The 25,784-nt window shown below is 44.6% G+C and overlaps 1 protein-coding gene across 1 annotated transcript in view; it reads left to right on the top strand.

The window, feature by feature from the left end:
- Nucleotides 1–21,941, top strand: part of VAT1L (vesicle amine transport 1 like) — a 146,201-nt gene extending 124,260 nt beyond the window's left edge. Inside the window, exons 8-9 of the mRNA XM_033845121.2 lie at nucleotides 17,193–17,276; nucleotides 19,173–21,941. Of these exons, the coding sequence (XP_033701012.1) occupies nucleotides 17,193–17,276; nucleotides 19,173–19,271 (183 nt within the window). The 3' untranslated portion in view covers nucleotides 19,272–21,941. The remainder of the gene's footprint in view (nucleotides 1–17,192; nucleotides 17,277–19,172) is intronic.
- The last annotated feature ends 3,843 nt before the right edge of the window (nucleotides 21,942–25,784 follow it).

Here is a 25,784-nt window from a genome sequence, read left to right as displayed (position 1 = left end):
GAACAGTATGGAGGTTCCTTAAAAAACTGAAAATAGGGTTATCAAATGATCCAGCAATCCCACCCCTAGGAATATATCTGGACAAAACTATAATTAGAAAAGATACATGCACCCCAATGTTCACTGCAGCACTATATACAATAGCCAAGTCACGGAAACAATTCAGTTGTCCATTGACAGATGAATGGATAAAGAAGATGTGGTGTATACATACATATACAGCAACATGGATGGACCTAGAGATTATCATACTAAGTAAAGTAAGTCAGAAAGAGAAATACCGTATGATATCCCTTATATGTGGAATCTAAAATATGACACAAATGAACTTATCTATGAAACAGAAACAGAATCACAGACATAGAGAACAGACTTGTGGTTGCCAAGGGCGTGGCAGGGGAGGGATAAATTAGAAGTTTGGGATTAACAGATACACCCTACTATATATAAAACAGATAAACAGCAAGGACCTACAGTATAGCACAGGGAACTATATTCAATACCCTGTAATAAACCATAATGGAAAAGAATATGAAAAAGTATATATATACGTACATATATATATATATAACTGAATCACTGCTGTACACTGGAAACTAACACAATGTGGTAAATCTACTATACTTCAATAAAAAATAAATTAAAAAGAAGAAAAGCACTAAAACCATTAAATTTTTTTCCAATAGTAAAAATGTCATATTCAATGGAGACATTTAAAAATATATCCCTTCAAAGAAAAAAGAATAAAGGCAGAAAAAACCATCTATATCCCATCACCCAACAATAACCCTTGAATATATTTTGTGGGTTTTTTTCCCACAAAATTTTCTTTTTGTGCATTTGGGGGTTTGTTTTGATTTTCTTTTGTTCGGGGGTTTGACATTTTTTAGAAGTTATAATCACATAGTAAAAAATTTTTCAGACTGCTTTCTTTTCCCCTCTGATAGACTCTTTCAGCATTTTTAACTCTCATGGTCACATAGTATTCCAACAAATGAGTAGATCAGGGTTTACTCAACTGTTCCCCTGCTCCTGGACATCTAGATTATTTTTTATTTTTATTGTTGTAGCTGCAATGAACATTTTGGATATAAAGCTTTTTCTCTTGTTATTCCAAATGTAGCATTATTTCCTTAGGATATATTCTCAAAAGTGGAATTGCTAGGTCAGAGCATTTTAAAGACATTACAAGGTGTTTTAAAGACCGTGTAGAGAGTGCAAGCATTCCCTACACTGCGTGGTGTGGATGTGACTTCAGTTTTGTATTAGTGCGGGTGAATTGCCACCCACCTCTCCAACTTCTACCAAACTCTTTGTCTGCTATGGGGACCTTCCCAGATCCACCCTCCCCTATGACTCCAGAGGGGTCTGACTGTTGTGCAAAAGCTGTTCCTCGGGGATCAGTGTGAGCACCCTGTGAACCGGAGTGGCCCGTCCACCCTGTCCCCGACGTGTGGCCCTATCAGCTGAGGCAGTGGGCCCCTGAGCAGGAAAGGAAAGTGGCTGGAAGACAAAACCTCCCTCAACCGTTGAATTTTTTACCCTGTGTATTGAGCCTGTGTGTTTTTCCATCTCGTCGCCGTGGCAACACAACCTCAAGGCTAATAGATACTCCTTGGTGCTTAGAGGGAAAAACTCAGCTGACAGACAAGCGAGGAAGATGCAGGAAGGAAAAGGTTAGCCCCCATGCCCCTCTGTGCCTTGGCAAACGGGCAGAGATAATTAAGAACTTGACTTTAGAATCACACAGACGCCGACAGAAGGGAGGTTCCAGACCTAGCAAAGTCACCTGTTCGCAATGCTAATTAAAATGGACGAAGATATAACAAATTACCTCAGATCTCCTCTCTGCTTGATGGAGAATCTTTCAAAACATAGATCTTTTTAGAGGATCTTTCTCCCCTTTGGGGAATCACATGGCTTTCAAACAGCCTGAAATGATCTCAAAGGCCAGGTGGGATGGGCAGCCTACTGAGATATCCCACCATCAAATTTGTCAGTTCCACCTCACAGCCCCCCTAATTCCCATTTCTCCTCGTCCCCTGCCCCACCTGCCGGCATCCCTCTCAGGCCATCTTCTCAAGACACACCTCCGACCAGGTCCAAGTGAAGATGTCTCCAAGCCCCACCTCCAGCCCCCAGCTGGCACAGCTCAGCACAGTGTCCCCTCACTAACTCTCAGGTCCCTGTGTGAGTCATCCTTCCCCTTTCAGGACTCTGTACATGCATTTTCTCTTCCTGGAAAAGGCCTCCCACCCCTAAAAGCCCTGAGCAAATGCCATTTTTCTCTAAACTGAGTCATTTCCTGCCCCTGGGCTTGCACACCTCCTGATTCGTACCTAGAATACAGCTCTTCCCACGCTCTCCTGGACGGAGTGCATGGACGGTGTCCCTACCTCGGCGGCCTGAGGGCTTGTCTGGGGAAGGGGCCGTGTGCGATCATCTCCCTGAATGCTGCCTGGCCTGTGGTAGGCATTCAATATTGGAATTTATTACCCTTGCAAAGCTGGGTGACTTGCTGAAAAGGATACATTATTCTATCTGGGGAAATGGGGTAAGACCTTGACCTTCTCCAGCACCAAGCTTCTAAGGAGCCCAAACCCCTCATTTATAACATCAGTATCCAACGTATACAGTTGACCATTTGGGTGCTGAAATTGTTGTTATAGTTATTGTTTTGGGGAACAAAGTCAAAGTTCATATTTTATAACCTTTTTGGGAAATCCCAAACACATTCAAAAGTAGCAAATACTGACCCACCTCCCACCCCCACCAGCCATGTACCATCAAGGCAGCCTCCACAGTGATAAACATTTGGCCGATTTGTTTCCTCTGGTGCCTCCCCTCCTCCATTATTTTTCTGGAGTATTTTAAGGCAAATCCCAGACATGATGTCATTTCACCTGCTAATATTTCATAAGCAGTCTAGGTGAAAATCCTAGCTCTTCTACCTCCTGTGTCTGTGATCTTGGGCAGATTGACCGTCCCGATCCTTGCATTCTATATATGTAAAATGAGAATAATTACGGCACATCCATCATAGGGTTATAATGAGGAGCAAACGGACTATTCCGCAAAACACACTTGACACTCGGCATCTGTCCAGCTTGTGTGCTAAGTGGTCAGTGTTAGCCATTTAAATCACTATTATCATCATTATCCTTACTGAATTTATAGCACAGTCCCAAGCGTTTGGGACATGAAAGACATACAGCTGTATCGATCACTAATCATAGCTCTGGCAGTAGAAGGAGAGCAGATTGGAGAAACTGGGGCCTCAGAGACCAAATAGGAGGCTGGAAAAATCATCCTGGAGCGAGGTGATGGGGCCTTGAGCTAGACAGTGATGGAGAGTGGAGATGGGACACACAGAGATGAGAACAAAGACCTCTGACTGACTAGCTGCAGCAGGGGAGGTGCTTGCTGCAATTAAAGGTCAAGTTTAGATTTTGATGGCCTGGAGAGAGTAAGTTAAGGGAGAGGAAGAAGGTGTGAAATAATGAGTTTCCTCTTAGAGGCTTTGTCCTTGCAGTACTGATGTGACATCCTTTAATGGGGCAACCTCTGATGGGGCTTCCTCTGATGGGACAAGCTCTGATGGGGCTTCCTCTGATGGGACAAGCTCTGATGGGACAAGCTCTGATGGGGCTTCCTCTGATGGGAGAAGCTCTGATGGGACAAGCTCTGATGGGGATTCCTCTGATGGGACAAGCTCTGATGGGGCTTCCTCTGATGGGACAAGCTCTGATGGGGCTTCCTCTGATGGGACAAGCTCTGATGGGACAAGCTCTGATGGGGCTTCCTCTGATGGGACAAGCTCTGATGGGACAAGCTCTGATGGAGCATCCTCTGATGGCACAAGCTCTGATGGGGCTTCCTCTGATGGGACATCCTGGAAAAGACTTGGCACATGAGACCACGGATTATGACAGCACATGGCTTCTCCTGCATAGCTGGTGGTTCCTTTTACTTCGGAGTTATTTACACCTCCCTGTGAAAGGCTCCAGACGCCCCGCCCTGATGAGCTTCCTTCCACTCCTGCTCTGTAACCTCCCTTCACTATTGCGATGATCAAAGTGGAGTTGGTGCTTTACCCACCATTGCTTTTAAAACTTACTCTGCATGAACACATGCTCACTGTGGACATTTTAAAAAACACAGACAATAGGATGTCACATATGTGGAATCTAAACTGTCAAACTCACAGAAGCAGAGAGTAGAAGGGTGGTTACCAGGGGCTGGGGGGAGGGGGAATGGGATGTGGCAGTCAAAGGGAACAAAGTTTTATGTAAGATAAGTAAGTTCTGGAGATCTGCTATACAGCATAGTACCCACAGCTAACAATACTGTATTGTGTACTTAACATTTGCTAAGAGGGTAGAGCTTATGTTAAGTGTTCTTACCTCAAAATAGTAACTATAATAAAAAGGGTGAGAGAAAACTTTGGGAGGTGATGGGTATGTTTATGGCCTTGATGGCGGTGATGGTTTCATGGGTGTACGCTTATCCCCAAACTCATTCAGCTGTAACCATTAATTACATACAGCTTTTTATATACCAATTATACCTTAATAAAGTGGTTTTAAAACTAAATAAACAGAAAAAACACAAAAAGTATAATGGAGAAAATGAAAACTAGCCTTACCACAGATATACCCAGGGTAGTTGGGTTGATACAAGCTCTTGTTTATTCTTTATATTAATATATATTCTACAGAGGTGTGATCACACTGAATATAAAATTACTTTCTCTCCTTACCACATCGGTAAGAAATGGGATGAGGTGACCTTTCAGGGATATCCTGCAATTCCCTCAACCATCCTACTCCTGATGGACATGTTTTTGTTTTTGTTTTAGATTTTTGTTTTTAATTTATTTTTGGCTGAGTTGGGTCTTCGTTGCTGCGCGCGGGCTTTCTCTCTAGTTGCGGCGAGCGGGGGATACTCTTTGTTGCCGTGTGCAGGCTTCTCACTCCGGTGGCTTCTCTTGTGGCGGCGCACGGGCTCTAGGCGCGCGGGCTTCAGTAGCTGTGGCACACGGGCTTAGTTGCTCCGCGGCATGTGGGATCTTCCCAGACCAGGGCTCGAACCTGTGTCCCCTGCACTGGCAGGCAGATTCTTAACCACTGCGCCACCAGGGAAGCCCTCCCTGATGGACATGTTTTGCTCCAACTTTTTCCTTTTAAATATCAAATAAGAAATATTAACTATTCAATTAGTGAATGGTTTACCCATAAAGCTTTATTCAGTTTCCTTAATTTTGCTCCTTTTAAAAGGCCGCTGCTACCAATAAAAATAAGGAAAGAATCAATTATTTAGTCTCCCTTTCTTATATGAGATGTTTACCACTCGTAATCAACTAATAGATGAAGGGATGTATCTCTTTTAAAAATTATGGCAGCTAATAAATGAACAGAGTGTTAGAATCAGAATATCACCGTTTCACAACCCCAAATAAATTAATGGGTCAGGCATTGATTATCAGGAAAAGAGGGTCAACCAGCCATTGTGTGTCTCCCAGAGGACACAACAGTACCTACAGTCTTAGTTTGATCAAACCTCCTACTAACTTGGAGGAAATACAGATCACAGGGGCCATGCTGGACAATACCAGCTATCTGCAATCCACAGAATCCACACAGTGCGAAGGAAACCACCACCAAACAACCTGGGCTCTTCACCTTGCAAGGAACAGCACCAAAAAAACAGAAGAAATAGATTTAAAAGGACTTGTCCATTTTTTAAATAGGCAAGATAAAACTATGGTGCCTAGGGTAGTACAGTCAGGCGAAAAACTAAAAGAAACACAAGGAAGTGATCACTCTGAAAGTCGGGATACAAGTGGTAATAGTTGGAGGAGGGGAGGAAGTTGAGGTTGGCACAGAATACATGGTGGGGGGAGGCTTTGAGGATGTCCAACAAAGTTCTATTTCTTGACCTGAGCGCTTACAAACTATATATTTGTTTTGTGTGGCTGTGTGTGTGTGTGTTTTATTTCATAATCAAAATAGTTTAATAAGAAAAAAAAGTTAAAGGTGTACTACCTGTCTCGGTTAAATAGTGCCCCTCCCAATTCATGTCCTTCCCCGAACCTTGGAATGTGAGTGTATTTGGAAATAGCGTCACTGCAGATGTATTTCAACATTACAACGTTGCAGAGAGTTAAATTCTTATGAAGGCATACTGGAATAGGATAAGCCCTCAGTCCAGTATGATTGGTGTCCGGGTAAGAAAAGAAGAGACACAGAAACACAGGGAAGAATGGCACATGAAGACAGAGGCAGAGATTGGAGTGCTGTGATTACAAACCAAGGACACCAAGCACTGCCAACAACCCGCAGAAGCTAGGAGAGAAGCATGGAGAAGATTGTTCCTCAGAGCCTTTGGTAGGAACCCATCCTTCTGACACCTTGACTTGGGACATTTAGCCTCCAGAACTGTGCAAGAATAAACTTCTATTATTTGAAGCCATCTGGCTGGTTGTCCTTTGTTACTGCAGCCCTAGGAAACCAATACAATACCCAAACATTACCATGCGTTCATAATTTTTAAAAAAATGCAAACAGTGATTAGTTTTGCTGTAGACCGGGTGTGATTTTTCAAGGTAGGATTTCCAGGTTCTTGTCCATATGCAAACTGTTATTTACTTGGTTGTAGTGATAGCGAGATACAGTTTAATCTCTGGGCTCTCTCTTCACCTGACAGGTTTGCGATTTAATTTAAGGATACGCATCACCACCAGCCATTGGGTCACACTACATCCTGACGTTTCTTTGCCAAAATGAAACCAGCCTTCCACTGCATTTCCAGCATGTAACTCTGCTTCTAATTTTTTCTGCTCACATCACAATCAGATCAGGCTCATTGCACCGTGGGCCATGGGTCGCCTGAGTAACACGCTGATTCGCACTTCTGCACACACATCCTATGACCCCACTTCCACAGAGATCTTCCCCTCGAACCACAAGCAGATGAAACTCCATGAGCAACACGGACTCAAGGAAAAAAGTGAGAATATTTGTATGTATACCTGATTGACAAACTCCCACTCGCCTCACAGGGCTGGTGCAAGGAAAGGAGATCAAGCACAGAAGTGCTTTGCTCGGTGACAGCACCTGCTAAGCATTCGTCATATGTCAGCTGCTGTGATGTGAATGAGCACTGCCCCCCCCACCCCATGGTCGTGCCACCTCTGCCTCGTCCTTTACATTTACCTGATTTTTAGATTCAGCTCTTTTCTTGAGACACTAACCTTCTCCTAATATAACCTACGGGCAGGTGGTGACTCTTAAATCACTACGGCCCAAAACATATAGCCCTCCCCTTCCTTCCTGTCTAAGTGGGGGGGGATCCACAAGAAACCCCCCTTCCAAGTGGTGGAGAACCAGCTTCTTACAAGAGCTTTTTGTTTGCAAATGCCTCTTACACAATCACTCTTTTATTTCACTCGTTACTTTAGAGCAACCCACAGTCCCCAAACAACTTGTCCCAGGCATACCTGCCTCGGTTGGCCACCTCTAATTTTGCACCCTGGGTACCCCAGCACTCATCTAAATGACAGCCACGTCTAGATGACATAGTCAATGCTATCTCAATTCCCTTAGGTACTGAAATGCCCCCAAACACCTGCAAACAAGCCCTTTCCCTTAAAGCCTACGGAAGGGGCCTTCTAAACTGTACTTTCCTACATGTTAGCAGGTCTGGCTGTCACCCCTCTGAAAAGATGAGACCTTTCAAGGTTTTGAAAGGTCTTTGGCCTCCTTACAGTTCTAACCCTTTTCCATAATTCTCACATTTGACTGTTCAGGGGAAAACTTTCAGGTGCCATGGAATGGAATCATTATCCACCTGGGAATGAATAAAACCAGTACTCTCTGGAAGCAAAGGGGTTACATCATTAGTAAGGAACTAGAGTCCTCCAAGCAGAAATAAGAGCTTCTCTAACTGGTTGGAGGATTTTGCTAAAGGATTTGAAGCAAGAACCAGTTGAAACTACATTTTGTCAGTTCTGTCATTGTCACGTGGGATTTCAGGAGTGGCAGGAGCTCGTTATGATGTAACCCATTCCCAGCAGACTTGAGGATCTTAAGTAATTCAAGAGCATTTTCAAAGCATAGTCGCCAGCATCACCCTCAGGGCTCTGGTGGCCATCAGTGACTCATTCTCTGCATAAGTAATACTTCCTTAGACTATTTCTATGTCTTTCTCTTTGGCTGAGTGACAAACTTCTCCCTGACCCTCAAGTCTCAGTCTAATAGTACCCTTCTGCCAAGAGTTTTCCCCGGGTTTTCATCCTTCTCCCAACTCTAATTGCTTCCTCTTCTACGCCCATCACACTTCAAACATCTCTCTTACAGATTGTACAACAGATATTTTTCCGCAGGGGACAGGAACCATCTCATGCATATTTTATCCTCCTCCCCGGACCTCACTTATGTGTTGGAATAAGCATCCACAAGTGTCCACTTCAATCCTACTCCACCATCCAAATTCGACACTGGGGAACATTGTTAAATAAGATCAAACAAATGTTGGAGGCAATTCACTAGATTTTTGTCATCTTTTGCTTTAGTTTGGAATACAGCTGGACAAGAATATATAGTCTGGCTTGATTATGGACTGTAGATTTCTGCACAACAGCTCTGGCTTTAACTCAATGTTTATTTCATTTGAACTCCTAATGACCATGATACATATGTGGTCATCAGTGTCAGGGCCATCCAAGTTCCCAGGGAAAAAGGACCAGTTACTTCATCCCAATCCTACTGTCTTGCTTTTTTGCCTTCCCTCTTCCTCATTCTCGGAACATTCTTTACCTCTTCTAAGCCGGTACTCCTACCAGTGGCCCCTTAAAAAATCCTCTAGGATCATCTACATTGGCCATTCTGTGGTGCCAGAACTGGGATGGGGCAAGAGAGATGACTAGGGTGCAAAATTTAAGGAGGCGCTCACTCTCAGGTGCTGAACCACCACTCGAATGACCCTGGGAGTGAGCGCCTCCTTAAATGCCCCACCCTTCCCCACGCCCTGCATTATTGCAAAGACCCACTTGCAACTAACCCAAAAAGTTGTGTTTGAATCTTTTCTCTGCCTTCCCAGTGGATCAATCCATGGCCCCTGACATTTTATTTTTTCAGTCACTCTTCCACGTAGGTCAAAATCTCGGGGCTCACTCTCTTTAGACTCTCACAGCTACCTGACAGAACACAAATTCCAGATTTCAAGTCTACCTGCAATGAACGTGTTACTTTTCAATACCCACTTTGGGCTTTAAGCAATCATCAATCCCTCCCAAAGATGGACGTCCTTAATATGAGTCATCTTCCAGAGAAGAGTTTGGTAGATGTTTCTTAATTAGAGTATTATTCAGTTCTTTTTCAAAGCTTTTACTTTATCATCTAATAGGCACAGTGATCCGTGGGATAATGCATCTTAATTTTTTTCCTCTTTTAGATGGCTAGGCTTATTACTAGTCACAGCACAAGCCAAATGGTTTGGTTATTAAGTGGTATCATTTGTACCCTAATGAATTTACGCCTTTCACACCACTGAAAAAGAAATGGAATATCGTGAACCGTTAAATGAAACTCCAAACAAAGACGGAGCAATGTTAACCCTCATTGCTCAAGTGTGAAGGAACTGACCACTCAGAAGGTGACTGGATAGTGTAGATTTGTAGGATCTGCTGTGGGCAACCGCACCCCTGCAGACTCCTTGGAATGTAGTACCATCGGCCCCAGGCAACCTTCCCAGCATCTTGTCCCAGGTTCACTTTTATTCTCTGTCCTCATGCCCTCTGGCATCTTTGCAGTCTCTGCTTTCATACTCAGCTCCCTCTGCTTCAAATGGCCCTCTCTCCCTTCTTTTCCTAGTTATGTTCTACTCATCCTTTAAAATCCAGCTCAATTATCACTTCTTTAGAGGAGTTTTTCTTGATCTTCCCAACCAGGTCAATTCCCCTATCCACGTTCTCATAACACCATCTTGGAATTATCCAACGGCAATCTTACATTCATTTGAGTCACTTTGATTGTTTAAGTCTGTGTCTCTGTAAGACCGTAAGTTTTATGAACGCAGAGGATCTTGTAGGTGTTTGCTCACCATCATCTTCCCAGACTTCCAGAAAACCACCTCTCCTAGATCCATTGCAGAAAGAAATAAGAATGACCACAACTAGTGTTCCTCTGTGAACATGGTCTGAGCCAGTCACATTTTCCCCAGGGGTCATGCTTGAACACCAACTTAAATGCTACTGGACTTGGTTGAACCACCAACCAATGGTACAAGATCAACTCTGACGGGTTGCGGTCCATTGGGGCGAAATAAACAAATCAGGAACACATTTTTTAGACTGTGAAACTCTTTATGATGGATTAGCCTATTTAATAAGGGAAACTGTGATTCCCTCAGGGCAGAGAGAGCATGTCTGTTTCAATCATTACTCCACACACAACTCCTAGAAAAGGGCTTTGGCACTGCTGGATAAGTGACAGAATGAATGGATGGACAGAAGAGTTATCATCATTTAAGATATTAAGAAGATGAGGGGCAAAGAGGTGAAGTGACTTGCTGGAATGACATTAGTGAGCCTAGGGATGTTCCCACTGCCTCTTGCCCCCATCCGCTTGGGATGGTTTATCAAGGCAGCCTCCCAGGGACAAGAAGAGTCAGAAAAGACTGAGATGGCCTCTGTGCTCAGGATCTTGGCCTCTTGAAGTGTTTGAATGACATGACTCAAATTTCCTCCCGCTGTCTGGATGGGAAACCAGCTCCAGAAGAGATGGACTGACTGTGGCCAGAATCCCTAGCCCTGGGAAATCCAGCCTCTGGCCAGCCACGCAGCTGACACTGGCGTCTCAGACTGGGTGTGGGGGACCATGACCCTGTTTATGAACAGACTCCACTGGGCCATCCAGGCAGCACCAAGCAGGCCACCAAGATACAGCTACCTGGGCCAGGGGCACTGGAACCAGGGATACATCCGACAGAAACCTCTGGGCATGGCTCAGCCACGTGAGTCTCACTCTCCCCTCAAATCAACTTCCTCGTTCATTCATTCATTCATTCTGGAGGCTGTCATGTGCCAAACACGCCTTTGCGCTGGGGTCCCTGAGATTGGTGCCATTTTCCTGCCGTCTATGGCTGCACTCTCCAACACGGCAGACCTGAGCGTTTGAAGTGTGGCTGGTCTCAACTGAGACACGCTCGAAGTGTAAAATACATCACGGATTCCAAAACCTCAGTACCAAAAAAGGAATATAAAATATTTCATTCATACTTTTTATTGTATTGAGCATATACTGAAATGATGATATTTGGGATAGAGCTGGTTAAAGAAAATATGTTTTTAAAATGAATCTCAGCAGCTTCTTTTTACACTTCTTACTGTGACTAATTAGAGAAATGTTAGTTTCATCCATGGTTCACTTCATATTTCTATTGCACAGCAACGTACAGGAGAGGCTGATGGGCAAGTTCTAAGCTGGGGGTGAGGGTGACGTTACTAGCCGGTCCAGGTGCCGGGGGAGCCCAAAGGACACTTAGCCCAGACTGTGAGGGGCGGGGGTGGGCGGTGAGAGCAGCTTCCTAGAAGAGTTCACATCTAAATCAACAGACAAATCTGAGTTAGTTCCAGGACCAGGGCACTGTGGGAAGGAACTGGGTTTCTACATCAGCACAAAGCTGAGAAGTCCAGATGTGTCTCCAGTGATGGGAGTGAGGGGGGTAGACAAGGGGAAGAGGAAGCAACAAAGCCAGAAAGGGCAACAGACATCGGCTCCCAGAAACCGAGTCCAGGGCTGTCTGGCAGAATTATCATGTGAGCCACACGCAAAGCTTTAAATTTTGTAGTAGCCACAGGCAGAAAAGTAGAAACAGGTGAAATTAATTTTATGTTTTCTTTAACCCAGGATATTAAAAAGGCTATTGTGTCAATATTTAATCAATGTCAAGGAGAGAGTTTGCATTCTTTTTCATTATGATTGTCTTTGAAGTGTGCTGTGTATTTCACACTCCCAGCACACCCCAGTTTGGACCAGCCACAGTTCAAGTGCTCAGCGCCACACGCGGCTAGTGGCGACTGTATTAGGCAATGCCACGTCCACTAGACTTTTCTCTTGAATGCAATGGGGAGAGGTTCTAAGCAGAAGAGTGCCTTAGACAAATCTCCCTGGCAGCCAGAAGGGAGACCAGTAGCTTTCTGGAGGCTGTCACCACCATCTTCTGTACCCTGTCACCTACCCAGGCGCCTCAGTTCATAAACTGATAACTTGGGAGCAAAATCTCTCTTTGCAGACTTTACCCTTTGATGATGTTATTGGAGGGAAGTTTTGGGATGCAGACAGCAGAGCCCCATCTTGGGTTTTTCCAGAGTCCTGAAAAGGGCAACTTTCCCTCTCTCAATTCCTACGTGGTTCCCACACCATTCAGAGGGCGACCTGCGACAGATTCCTGCGATTTTTCATCCTTGGGTTTCTCCTCTGTTGAAACTCTGATGCCTATACTCACCTAAGAGTATAGGTGCAGATAAAATGAAGCAAGATATGTAAAATGCCTCACGCTGTGCTTCATAAAGAATTGATCAAAAAATGGTAGTTTCTTTCCCTCTGAGAGTTGTCATAAAAGACTCTTCACATCCCCAAGAGCAGCCCAAGAGGATGTAAACTCAAACAGCATGACTGGGGATCAGACTCCTAATCCTTTCTCCAACCCCCATATAAGGAACTTCAAGGAGTCAGTCCCTTTCAGAAAGCAATGTCCCAAAAATATGCAGGTTACAGACTGCCCAGCTGGGAACTTTTTTCTAGCATCTTAGTCAGCTTTAACTGGTAAGAAAACACCTTTTCGGTTTCCCTGGGCTCTACCTTATTGGAGAAGCAGTTTAAAAACTGTTCCTAATCTCCAAGGAGTTTCCAGGTGCTTAATGACTTGCCAGGGTAATAAACAACTGAATTCTGGGAAACCATTATGTGAGAATCAAAGGAAGCAGCATGATCGGGGCAGAACTGGGAAAAAGCATTGGTTTTTGAAGTCTGCCAAATCTGAGTGTGAAGCACATTTCTGTTGCCAATAATCATGTAGTCTTTGGACAAATTGCTTATGTCTTTGAGAACTAAGGTACTTATCTGTAAAATGGGTACAATATGTATCTTGCAAGATAAGAATTATACATTCAAGGTAACAATGTATTAATTATCTATCACTGCATGACAAATTGTCCCTAAGACCTATTGGCTTAAACCAACTTACAATCTCAGTTTCTGTGGGTGAGGAATCTGGGTAGGGCTTAGTTGGGTCCTTCGGCTCAGGGTCTTTCCCAAGGCTGCAGCCAAGGTGTCAGCCCAGGCTGTGATATCATTTCAAGGCTCAATCGAGTAAGGATCTGCTTCCAAGCTCTCTCGTTGGCTGTTGGCAGGATCCAGGGCCTCACAGGCTTTTGAACTGACGGTGTCAGTTCCTCGCTGGCTGTTGGCTGGAGTTCTCCCTCCATTCCTTGCCATGTGGGCTTCTCCACAGGGCAGCACACAACATGGCCATTTGTGTCATCAGAACAAGAAGGCAAGCATAGCACAGGGAGATCAGCTCGGTGCTTTGTGACCACCTAGAGGGGTGGGATAGGGAGGGTGGAAGGGAGACGCAAGAGGGAAGAGCTATGGAGACATATGTATATGTATAACTGATTCACTTTGTTATAAAGCAGAAACTAACACATCATTGTAAAGCAATTATACTCCAGTAAAGATGTTAAAAAAATAAAATAAATAAAAACACGTCAGCCTTTAAAAAAAAAAGAAAAAGAAGGCAAGAAGAGTCAGAGGGAGAGAGAGACTGGAAGACAGAAGTCACAGTCTTTTATTTTTAACTGGTAAGAAATTGATTTTTTGTTGATGGCCGTTCTTACTGGTGTGAGGTGATACCTCACTGTAGGTTAGTTTTGTTTGGTTTTTCTTTTTAATTATTTATTTATTTATAGTTTTGGCTGTGTTGGGTCTTCGTTGCTGCGCGCGAGCTTTCTCTAGTTGCGGCGAGCGGGGGATACTTTTTGTCGTGGTGCTCGGGCTTCTCATTGCGGTGACTTCTCTTGTTGCGAAGCATGGGCTCTTGGCGCCTAGGCTTCAGTAGTTGTGACACATGGGCTCAACAGTTGTGGCTCGCGGGCTCTAGAGCGCAGGCTCAGTAGTTGTGGTGCACGGGCTTAGTTGCTCCGTGGCATGTGGGATCTTCCCGGACCAGGGCTCGAACCCATGTCCCCTGCACTGGCAGGTGGATTCTTAACCACTGTGCCACCAGGGAAGTCCCCTCATTGTAGTTTTGATTTGCATTTCTCTAATGATTAGTGATGTTGAGCATTCTTTCATGTGTTTGTTGGAAACCTGTATATATTCTTTGGAGAAATGTCTATTTAGGTCTTCTGCCCATTTCTGGATTGGATTGTTTATATTTTGATATTGAGCTGCATGAGCTGCTTGTATATTTTGGAGATTAATCCTTTGTCAGTTGCTTCGTTTGCAAATATTTTCTCCCATTGTGAGGGTTGTCTTTTCATCTTGGAATGACATTTTGTCACTTTTGCTGTACTCGGTTGGTTACAAGCAAGTAGCTGGGTCCAGCTCACATTTAAGTGGAGGGGACTACACAGGACTGTGAGTCCCAGGAGGTGGTTGGGAGCTGTTTTAGAAGCTGTCTGTCACGATATTTAAAGATTCTCAGTAAATAGTAGCTGCTGTTAAGACTGAATACAAAAGCATTTGGAAAGCATCATTCATCACAGAAATAGGAGAAATCTCCTGGATTATGTATTAGGGTGAGGTAATTCAACAATCACATGACACTGTCAGTCTTTTTAAAAGAGGTTGATTCTAACCAATGCTCGCTTATCCAAAGACTGCATTTAAAGATACATTTAGGGACCTCCCTGGTGGTGCAGTGGTTAAGACTCCACGTTCCCAATGCAGGGGGCCCAGGTTCATTCCCTGGTCGGGGAACTAGATCCCACATGCTTGCAGCAACTAAAATAGTTCACATGCCGCAACTAAGGAGCCCACGTGCTGCAACTAAGGAGCTCGCCTGCCACAACTAAGACCCAGCGCAACCAAATAAATAATACATATTTTTAAAAATTAAAAAATAAAGATACATTTAATTTATATCAAACAGCGGTTTGATAATATGTTACCAGATAACAATGTTTGGACATTAGAATTAAAAAGCACCCATTCCCCCTACATAATGTTTTATCATATATCCAAATCCCTTTCTAGTTATTTTAGAATGCCCGTGTTTTTATGGGGATGTAAATAAAAATATGCACCTCGATTTTCTCATCTAACAATATTATAAAGACATTTAATCCTGCTGTACATTCTTTATAATTAGCACCTTAACAGCTACAAAACATTTCCATTCAGTAGATAAATGTCAGAGCCATGGTTTACTTAACCATTCCCTTATTCTGTGACATGTAAGTTGCTTCAAGGTTTTGCCACTGAAAACAATCGAGTATCTTTTGCGTGGTAAGTTTTTTCCCCATCATTTGAATTGTGTCTTTAGGATAAAGTCCCAGAAAAGCAATTCGAATACGCACATTTTAATGGCTCCGTCAAGTTTTTATTCAAATGGGAAAATGGCTTTGGTTTTTATATAAGCAAACACTGCTCCATCAGCCCCAGACTGAGTTCCTCAAAGGCAGACACCCTAGCTTACTTTAAAAAAAAAAATTTTTTTTAAACCATAGCATCTATAATTCGACTGTACTTCAATAAAAAATAAATTAAAAAAAAAGCAATCTGACTCTGTAAAAGATGACGCAACTAAATCTACCTGCATAACAATAATTGAATGGGAGAAACTTGCCAACTAAAAGAAAATACTTTCAGATATAGTTAAAAAAAACTAAATGGACTTCCCTGGTGGTGCAGTGGTTAAGAATCTGCCTGCCAATGCAGGGGACACAGGTTCGAGCCCTGGTCCAGGAAGATCCCACATGCCACAGAGCAGCTAAGCCCGTGCACCACAACTACTGAAGCCCGCACACCTAGAGCCCATGCTCCGCAACAAGAGAAGCCACCACAGTGAGAAGCCCGCGCACTGCAATGAAGAGTAGCCCCTGGTCGCTGCAACTAGAGAAAGCCCACGTGCAGCAACAAAGACCCAACGCAGCCATAAGTAAATAAATAAATTTATATATTAAAAAACTAAATGAAAACATATGCTATCAATAAAAGATATGCCTAAAATAAACCATAGCATCTAGCCTATAAGCAACATGTAGTGAACATTTGTGCACTGAATGAATGCATGAACAAAAATACTTAAAAATCCGAGACTTAAAGAAAAATATTTCAACTAGATCTATCGCATTTTTTAAAATCAAGAGATGTTGCATTTCCATTTAGATTTCACTAAGAGATGTGGAGGACTTACCCATGCCAAGCCCTGGCATTCTGTTGCCCTTCCCTTATTTTATTTTATCCTCACAGCACCTCCTAGAGTTCATTTTCCATACAGCAACAGAATGAAAGGCTCAAAGGCTACATCAGATTACATCACACACCTGCTTTTTTCAGAGGGTCCCAGGAGGCGTCTATGTATTGATATTTGTCTGACAAGCTCCCATCACTTGAAAAGAAACAGAAGGTCCTCTTCACTGGGGAGAATACTAGTTCTGGGGAAACCTCTGCTTAGGTGGAAACAAAAGTTCCACTCAATAACCAGGAACCATGGGAATTTTCCTGAATGTAGTTCAGCCTCGGTGATGGGTCATTTTAGCCAAACTACGAATCAGAGTTATATAACACTTAGGTAAGCAGGGTGAAAATGACCCTTGAATAATAATTTAATTGGTCAAAATTTACTCTGGCTAATGTTCCTGGCCCCTGGGCAACGTGTTAACTCTTGGAATTCTATAGGACCCTCCTCCCCCAGCCTTTTTTTTTTTTTTAAGAAATGTTCATCTTTTTATTTCCGGAGCTATCACTCTCATTTTTTAGACTCAGGAAACCGAGTCGCTTGCAGACAGTTTGAGTGACAACCAGAATTTATTTGCACACACTTTCGGAAACCATTGCTAGCTTAGCTGCTAAACTTGAACCGCAGCGCTCCCTGGTGGACAGAGGGTGGTTTGGCTTTTCCAGGCCCTCTTGCCACCTGGGCGACATCTCATCTAACTGGCGCTTTCTCTCCCTGTCTCTCAGGTGAAGGAGGCCATGCAGCGGATCCACGACCGAGGGAACATTGGAAAGTTAATTCTGGATGTAGAAAAGACCCCCACTCCGCTGGTGAGTCAAAAGCAGAGGCATCCGCTCAGTTCAACACCAGAAGGTTTATCTGGTGTAGGCACAGGTGGGATGGAGGGAAGTACAGGAAGCCCTCTGCTGGGCTGGGGCTGGTGGGGGGAGACCAGAGGTAATGAAACGAATGTGCAAGTGAGGGATTAGTCACAAATGGGATGAATGCTAATAAAGAAAGGAAAACGCTCCGGTGAGAACGTTTCAGGAGCAATCTGAGGTCAGGAGAGGACAAGACCACACCCGTGTCTATTACACCTGCTCACTCTTGGCTGCACAAGCGGGAGAAATTCCTGGTAAAATTTAATAAATTCACATTCAGATACCCAACAGCATGATGCCACCTGCCTCCGAAATGCCTCCTGATGGGCCCATGGCTTTTGTTTTCTCTTACCAGGACAATACCCTTACACGCAGGGACCCCACCAGGAGTGAAGCATGTCACACTCACATCCCAGACACTCTTGCAAGGGTCCCTTGAGGGGCTCTGCGGTGTGGCGGTCAACACAGAGACTGCCACCAGACTGCACAGATCCAGAGGTGGGGCAGGTGGACAACGATCAACAAGCCATACGTAGAAATGGGACACTGCAGCTCTGGATCGGGCCACAAAGAAGGGCTCGCAGGAGGGGGTCTGTTCCCGTGAGGAAAGTCTGGGAAGGCTTCCCTGAGGAAGCGGGCTGAGCACAAGAGGAAAAGCAGGCATTGAGTAGGCAGGCGGTGGAGGGACGGCGCTGCATGTGCTGTGGCCGAGAGGGAAGTCCAGCTCCAGATCAGCCATGTGGTGCGGGCGGGGGGACTGAGATTCAGGAGATGATTCCTGTTTGTAAGAATAAGTGGGGAGAGCAGAGGTTCAGGGGTCAAGGGAAATTACCTAGCTCAGGTCTAGGACAAGAAGAGAACTCCGAGGCACCGTTCCTGAAGGGGGCTGTAAATGGATAGGACTAGGATGTTCTGAGCATCTGTCGTGTGCTCAGCAATTTGCCAGATGCTTCAAGTACATCATTTCCCTTTGTTTCACTTGGCTCCCATGACAACTTTATAAGGCAGGTGGGTTTATCCTCGTCCTAACGGTGGAGGAAATGGAGGCTCAGAGAGGTGTGACAAGTGTGCCAGGTACTAGCAATGACAAGAAGGTAGGTGGGTAGGTAGATAGATGGTAGATGGATGGATGGATGGATGGATGGACAGGACCAGAAAGAGTCCACATCTTCACAGAAAGGACGTTCCCATGGGGGAATATAGACAACAAAGTGGATAAACCCACATTTGTTACTAGTGTGCTTCTGGCTCCTAGGAAGTGACAGCATCAGGCTTTGAACCCTGGCCGGTCGGCGCAGTGGACGCTGTCAATGCCCACCCATGCCCCCGGCACTCATGGTTCCCCTGTGCGCCGGTGCTGTCCTCCTGCTGGCCGCTGCCCCTCTCTGCCTGAGCGCGTCCTCTGGCCATGGCAGAGGCTTGGGTTATGCACAAAATCAGCACTCCCTGGCTTCTCCCCTGCTCATGTGTCCCCCACTGTCCCCCAGTGGTCCCCAGCAGGACTGAGCCCAGTTGCCCATGGCAGGACCTATTAACATATCCCGTGCCAGCTTCCTTGCCTTTTCTGCCTCCTTTCCTCACTCTGACCTGCGCTTCCTGGGATCATCTCCCAAGCTCTGGAATCATCTCCCCAATTCCAAATACTTGCAGTCAAATGCTTTCTCAGAGCCTGCGTCTTAGGGCACCCAACACAAGTCACCTGGTACCACACTGCCTTCCTGAGGAATCAGGTGACCCTAGCGCTCAGCCCTCAGAGAAATCTTTCTCAAGGGCCTTCATCAGATGCTTGAAGAAGGCAGGAGACAGACTGCAGAACCCTCTAAGAAGTCCTCTGCTGCATTACAGATGGCCAATGACAGCACAGAGACCAGCGAGGCGGGCGAAGAGGAGGAGGACCACGAGGGTGACAGTGAGAACAAGGAGAGGACACCCTTCATCCAGTAACCCGGGGCCCGGGCAGGAGGGCGTGAGGATGCTCTGGAGAAAGAGGACCCGGCTGAGAGATCTCTTCTGCGCCCCAGTGAACAAATGCTGTAGTCCAGTGTGTGCTGTGTCTGTCTGCTGTCAGCTGAGCTAAAAAGCTGTTGATCACTGTTGTTTTTGAAATTAAGTGCCAATCCCATTCCATGCAGTATTATGTCCTTCCCCCATCTGTGTGTTACACTCTCCCCACTCCCCTGTTTCAAAACCATCCATCTTTGGGTCCTTCTCGACAGTTCTAGAACAGCCTTGCAAATTGATACAAGTCCACAGGTCCATTGCTTAAGAGACCAGACATGGGCAAAGACAAGTTTGGATTGAAAGGTGTTATCACAGAGCACTGTCCTAGAATTCTTCAGGCCAATGACACTTTTTGCTGCCAGCCGCCCATGCTTCTGCAAAGAGCGCTTGCCAATTTGGCTGGCGGAAAGAGGGTAGGCCAGGAGAGGTTTTCACAAGCCCGTAAGTTTAGGATCTCTCCAAGTTGTACTGTCCTACTTCCCACTGAAGAGGCAACCTCCTTACATTCATTCAGGTGTTTCACGGTCAAAAGGTTAAACCAACCTCCCCTCACCCTCTGATGCTTGATTCCTTCACCGGTTCTTAACCATAAACACAGGGAGATAGATGTGGATATTTCAGGATAGAAGATGGGTCAACAGCCAAAGTATGAGGACCAGCCACAGAGGTCCCTCCTCTGAAACCATATCTCATGAGCAAAATCCTCTCCCCGCCACATATATTTAATTTTAAGAAAACTCACCAGGTGTGGGACTATTTCCAAGTCATTACTGAGACTCGCCTATGTTTGCACACTTGCCATTGGCATTACCGATTCTGCTCTTTTCATTTCCTGGTACTGAATAGCAGCCTTTACCTTGGATCCCCCAAGAAAGATCTCCTTTGTAGACCATATTTGGGGGGAAAAAATCAGTGAGTATCTTTCTTCTTGCCAAAGCGTGTTCCAACGTGTCACAAACTAGCGATACAAAACTCGATGTTTGGTACCTGATGCCAAATATGTGTTCCTCTCCTCTGAAATATAAAATTATGGTGCACACTCTTTGCCAGGCCCTGCTTTCTGGAAATCCGGTACCAAATTCCTTGATCGCACAACCCTGATTAAGTTCCCAGCTCCCAGACTCCTAAGGAAACCCCCCCCCCCCGGCCCCACCGCACTTGACCCAGCTTGAGGTGAACAGTCCCTCTGGAGGGACAAGAGGCCCAGTGTCTCCAAGGGGGGGTGGGCTCCTCACCACGTCTCCCAGTCCTGTTGGCCCAGAGGGTAGACTCCACCACTCATAGACCAAACCGGAGACACAAGGAGCCCGCGGTGTTAGCAGCCCAACTCACTTGCGTTCTGGAAGACTTCCGAGGGCTCCTGCATTGCCCGACCTCTCCACCAATGAGCCTTAGGGTACACCCCACACTTCCCCCAAGATGGCAATGAATGCATTTCAGCAACTACCTGTTTTATTCCGTAAGTCCATTGGTAACAAATGTCACCTCATTAGTCATGTTCTTTTTTTCCTATCCTGAGCTTGTGATGATGACTTATTTATGCCAAATATTCACCTGAAGGAAGTGTCTCCTCACTGTGAATGCACACGTAAGCTATGAAGATGAGAGAGGGCGGCGCCACCTCATGAGCCCAGGGATGACAGCATCTCAAAAGAACACACCAACATCAACTTCTCTCCTCTGGGTCACTTAGAAAGATAACGTAGAGGTTGTATCCCCCCAACATGTTTGCTAAATGCAGTACTATTGGTCATGTTTTTCCCATAACCAAGCCCTCAGTGAGGTCTTAAGAGGAGCCGTTACCCAAATGACATTCCTGGTGAGCTGGCCAAAGATGGCAGTTTTTAGGGCTGGAGGAGCAGAGACCCACTGGCCATACCAGGCCTCTTATTTGCCAGGGGAGACGGAACTCCCCATTCAGAATCCAAACGGCCTTTGTTATGTCCAGAGGATTAGCATGAAAAGACATTCTTCCCCAAATCTGTTTTTTCAACTATAAGGTTTAGACAATAATCACAAATTATGCTGGTTAGTTAAAGAAAACCCTTTTGTCTCCTTGGTATACAGAATGAGAAGAGAAAACTAGTGTTTGACCAATAAGACCAACTTATGCCATGAAGAATAGGGAAAAAAATTAAAGTATCAAAATTAACTGTTTAACACACTCTCGTTCGAAGCATCTTGTTTGCTGTCACTTGACTGTTTTTCTGAAGGAAGTACACAGAATGTCTCAGGTTGCCTTAAAGGAACTGTGAAGGCTTCTCAGTAATTTACGTTTGATCGGAGGGAACTGAAACATTGTCTAACGTATTTGTGGCTTTAGAGCTTCTGTTATATTGTGCCTACAAAGCAAATTATGTTTACATAAAAAAATATGAATAAAGTATTCAGCATAGCATAACCTCGCCTGGCATGTGTTACTCCACATACATAGTTGTTGCAAAAATGGCCCCACTATTAAAACGCAAGGCATGGGTGAATGAAAAAGAAAATATAAAAAACATGTCATAGAAGAATCTTCAGATGAGAAACTAAAAGCTATGTATAGAAAACAGGAGTCAAGATGAAATAAGCCTTTAAAAATACATTCGGCTTCCCTCAAGCAAGAAAATAAGACACCACTAAATAAAAGAACTATTAAAGGCATCATGTAATAACAGTAATGATAACAAGAATAACAATAATTATAATAGTATTTATGATACCTACTATATGCTATTAAAAGATATATATGTGTATATATGTGTGTGTGTGTGTGTGTGTGTGTGTGTATGTGCTTATATGTATACTCTCTTACCCTCCCGACAGCCCTGAGAGGTGGGGTTTACCATTACGCCCATCTTATAGGTGAAAAAACTGAAGACTGAGGTTATGCACTAAGACCACACAGCTGGGAAGTGACGGAGCCAGGATCTGGAGCCAAGGTAGAATCCACGCTCTTAACCACCCTACCATGCTTCTTGGCTTAAATAAGGGTACAATACAACGCATTTCAATTACCATCCCTTCTCACTAGAAACTGTTCAGGGATTCCCTTTCCTCTGATTTCAAGGATATGTTTATCCATTTGTTTTGCTTTGTAGCAAATAATATGCACACCAAGAAGCATTTTTTTGTCTGGCCCTCGATCCAAGTGTTCAGTGAAGTGCTGATTTCAAAACTCACACACCTCAACCATTTTCATTTTCATGATCTAACATCCTCAAGGTTATCAAAGAGATGCACAAAAGTGAATATCCAAGGGGAAAGATTTCATGATGGAGGAATTCATGATTAGGGAGGCTTGGCTGTATTTACTATATTTCTCAGCAGGAAGCCAAAAAAATTAGAGCTAGGTCCCATGTCAATAAAACACCACATACATAAACCTGAATTTACAAGGTAGAACAGTTAGTCACCTTGTCAGTGAAATTCTTACAAGATCACTGTGCAAAGGATTTTCTCATTATGTTCTCATTTAATGCTCATGTACTCCATATAAGGCCCATGGCCTCACATAGCCAGTGGTGGTGTGCTGTCACATGTAAACACAGTCCAGCAAGAAAAACTGGAATCTAAACTAAAATCCACATCTTCCCTTATAACTCTGAGAGTGGGGAAGAGGTCTTGCAGTTGGGAACAAAATTCTTTTCAGCCATGTGGGTGAGGTTAGAGCACAAATGGAGGTAAACCTTTCAAAAGCCATTTGGGGCAGAAGGAAACATTAGTGTGAAAGCAAGAAGGTGGGAACATTGAAGGGCGTATAGGAAGAAAGGAGAGTAGAACAGTAGGTGAAATACACTCACGTGGAAATGGAGTGGAGCTGGAGAAAGGCATGATGGGAAGTCCCAACTGGGCATGGAGGTCTTTGAATGACAAGTGAATAATCTTGGATTTCCATGGGAGGGAACAAGCATGTACAATGGTGTGACATGAAAGCTTGCGGGTGTGGCAGGTGATTACAAAGAGTAAATGTAGGGTTCAGTGGGAGGAGGGATATAAGATGAGCCTAAAGCGGGTGCAGAGACAGACGTCAAGTTCCTTGATTCCTCTGCCCCGGTTTCGGTCCTCCAGAATCAGATGCTGAAACAAGGATTTGAAAGTCAGCAGTACTGGGAGGTGATCCCAAGAAGCACGGACTGGGGAGAGGGAATGTAAAACAGGAAGGGAAGAAGCCACTTCAGCGTGGGCTGGTGAGTAGGTGACCACTGTGGGAGACCATGGAGCTGTCCCACTTGGTGAGGAAGGTGTATTTCTCCATTAAGTTCCAAGCAACATTGGATGAAAGTGACTCCTAACAAGCATGTTGGTTCCCTGATGCTCTTCCATCTTGTACAGCAGGTCTAGAGGAAGGGCAGAAATGGACACCAAGATATGTAACAAGGATTCGGAGAGGCAATGTTAGGGGGCAGAGTGGGGTGCAAAGTAGGGAGGGGCCAACTCTGTGATGGAAGATGATGTCCCGGAAACTGTTCATGGAGGAGGTGATGCCTGAATGCAGTCTTTTAAGCTGAGTGGGTGTTGTTCGTGAGAATGAAAGCACACAGCATAGTGCCTGATACCTAGTGAGCATGATAAACATTAGCTTCCTTTCCTTACTCCTGTTTGCCAGGGCTGGGAAAATGGGATGCTTAGGAAATATTCAGTAGCTTCTTTAAAAAAAAAAAACAAAACAGATAATATACAGACCTCAATATTTCACTTCCAGGTTTGCTTGTGGGAGAAGAAATAAGTTGTTATGGACTAAATGTGCATAATTCATAGGCTGAAATTCATAGGCTGAAACCCTCCCCTCCCCCACATGAAGGCATTAGAAGGTGGGCCTTTGGAAGGTAATCAGGATTAGGTGAAGTCATGAGGGTGGCACCCTCATGAATGGGATTAGTGCCCTTATAAGTTCATGAGAGACAGCTTGCTTCTCTCTCTCTCTCTCTCTCCTGTGTGGATAAAAAGATATTGACAGTCTGCCACCCAGAAGAGGCTCTCTCAAGAACTTGACCGCGCTGGCACTCTGATCTCAGAATTCCTGCCTCCAGACTGCGAAATAAGGTTTCGTGGTTTATAAGCCACCCAGTCTATGATACTTTGTTAGAGCAGCCTAAACTGTCTAAGACATAAATGTTTTTGCATTCTCTGCCTTGAGCAGAATGAGCAGAGTTCCTACTACCAGCCAAGCAAAGATGCTGGGAAACAGGTCCTATGGGTTATTCAAATTGGCTCCCAAACACCCAAACACGGGAGTGACTCAGATAGGGGTGAGTGAAACCCCAACATACCACAGGCATATGCACCCACATGTGCAGAGACTGAGAGCACCAACTCTGGAGTCTTGCAAACTGGGAATCAAATTTGGGCAAATTGCTTGGTATTGGAGCTTTCCCATACTGAAATGGGGAGGATGATATTGTCTAGGTCCTAGAATCATTATGAAAATCAAATGTGAAAGTGTGTAACCAGATTGAAACCATGACCTACAAGTTCCAGTCTAGAATTCAGATGGCAGATGCTTTCAAAACATGGTTTTTCATTCACATCAAACACTAATCAAATACCTAGCATGTTCTCAACACAATAGTTTTAGTGTTTTAGCGGGAAAAATAAATACATAGTCTCTTCCAGCCATTCAGGAGTTTACCACTGAAGAATGTAACAACAGTAAGTTTTATCTTGCATGCAAATGGCAATTTATCTGTAGAGCCTGCCTTGGTACTGAGAGCTGGTTGGGTTGAGTGGTGAACAGTGCTGTATTTGATGAACAATGTCCATCAGGAGCAGGGGAGGAAAGCGGTCCAGGAGAAGAAACCAACTTTAGGCACATTAGGGGGAAAGTGCAGGGCAGGTTCATGGAATGGTCCATTCAGCTGTTGCGTGCATCGAGAGAAGAGACAAAAGATGAATAAGACTGGATTATAGAAATCTACTAATACCCCTTCAAAGGTTCTGGATTTTGTACAAAAAGCAAAGGGATTAATCCAGGGATTACTGGAGAATGTGCTCAAGTAAGAGGTGACCATGGGAAATCTCCCCCAAATGAACATGATTATTTTACTTGGTCCAGTTTTGGGAGGCAGATCAGATGCGGGGGGCATGTTGGAATCACAGTTCTTTAGCTAGTCCCCCAAAGCCCATCCATAGTCTATCTGGTCAAGCGGCCACTAAACCGGCATGAGTGGGAGAAAAAGAACACCTCTCCCTTCCAGGAGTGAAACAATGAGGGACTGGTGAGGCAGGCTTTTTCTGGAGAAATGGGGACATGTCCATGGGAGGCCCCCCCAAAGTAAAGCACTACCTTCTGGAGCTGGGAGTCAAAACCAACATAGGACAACGACCCATGGGGCATACTCACAAACACCCATGCTCAAAAACCTTGCAATCATTTTCAAAAACCTGTCCCAGCTTAGAGATTTCCATAGAGTGAAGTTGAGTCAAGGCAAAGCATGACAACAAAACTAACATTTACTGAGGATTTGCTATTCG

Source organism: Tursiops truncatus, chromosome 19 (assembly GCF_011762595.2).
Source record: "Tursiops truncatus isolate mTurTru1 chromosome 19, mTurTru1.mat.Y, whole genome shotgun sequence".
NCBI classification, from domain to species: domain Eukaryota; kingdom Metazoa; phylum Chordata; class Mammalia; order Artiodactyla; family Delphinidae; genus Tursiops; species Tursiops truncatus.
The sequence above is the reverse complement of the archived record's forward strand: the minus strand, read 5'-3'. Positions and strand labels throughout refer to the sequence as shown.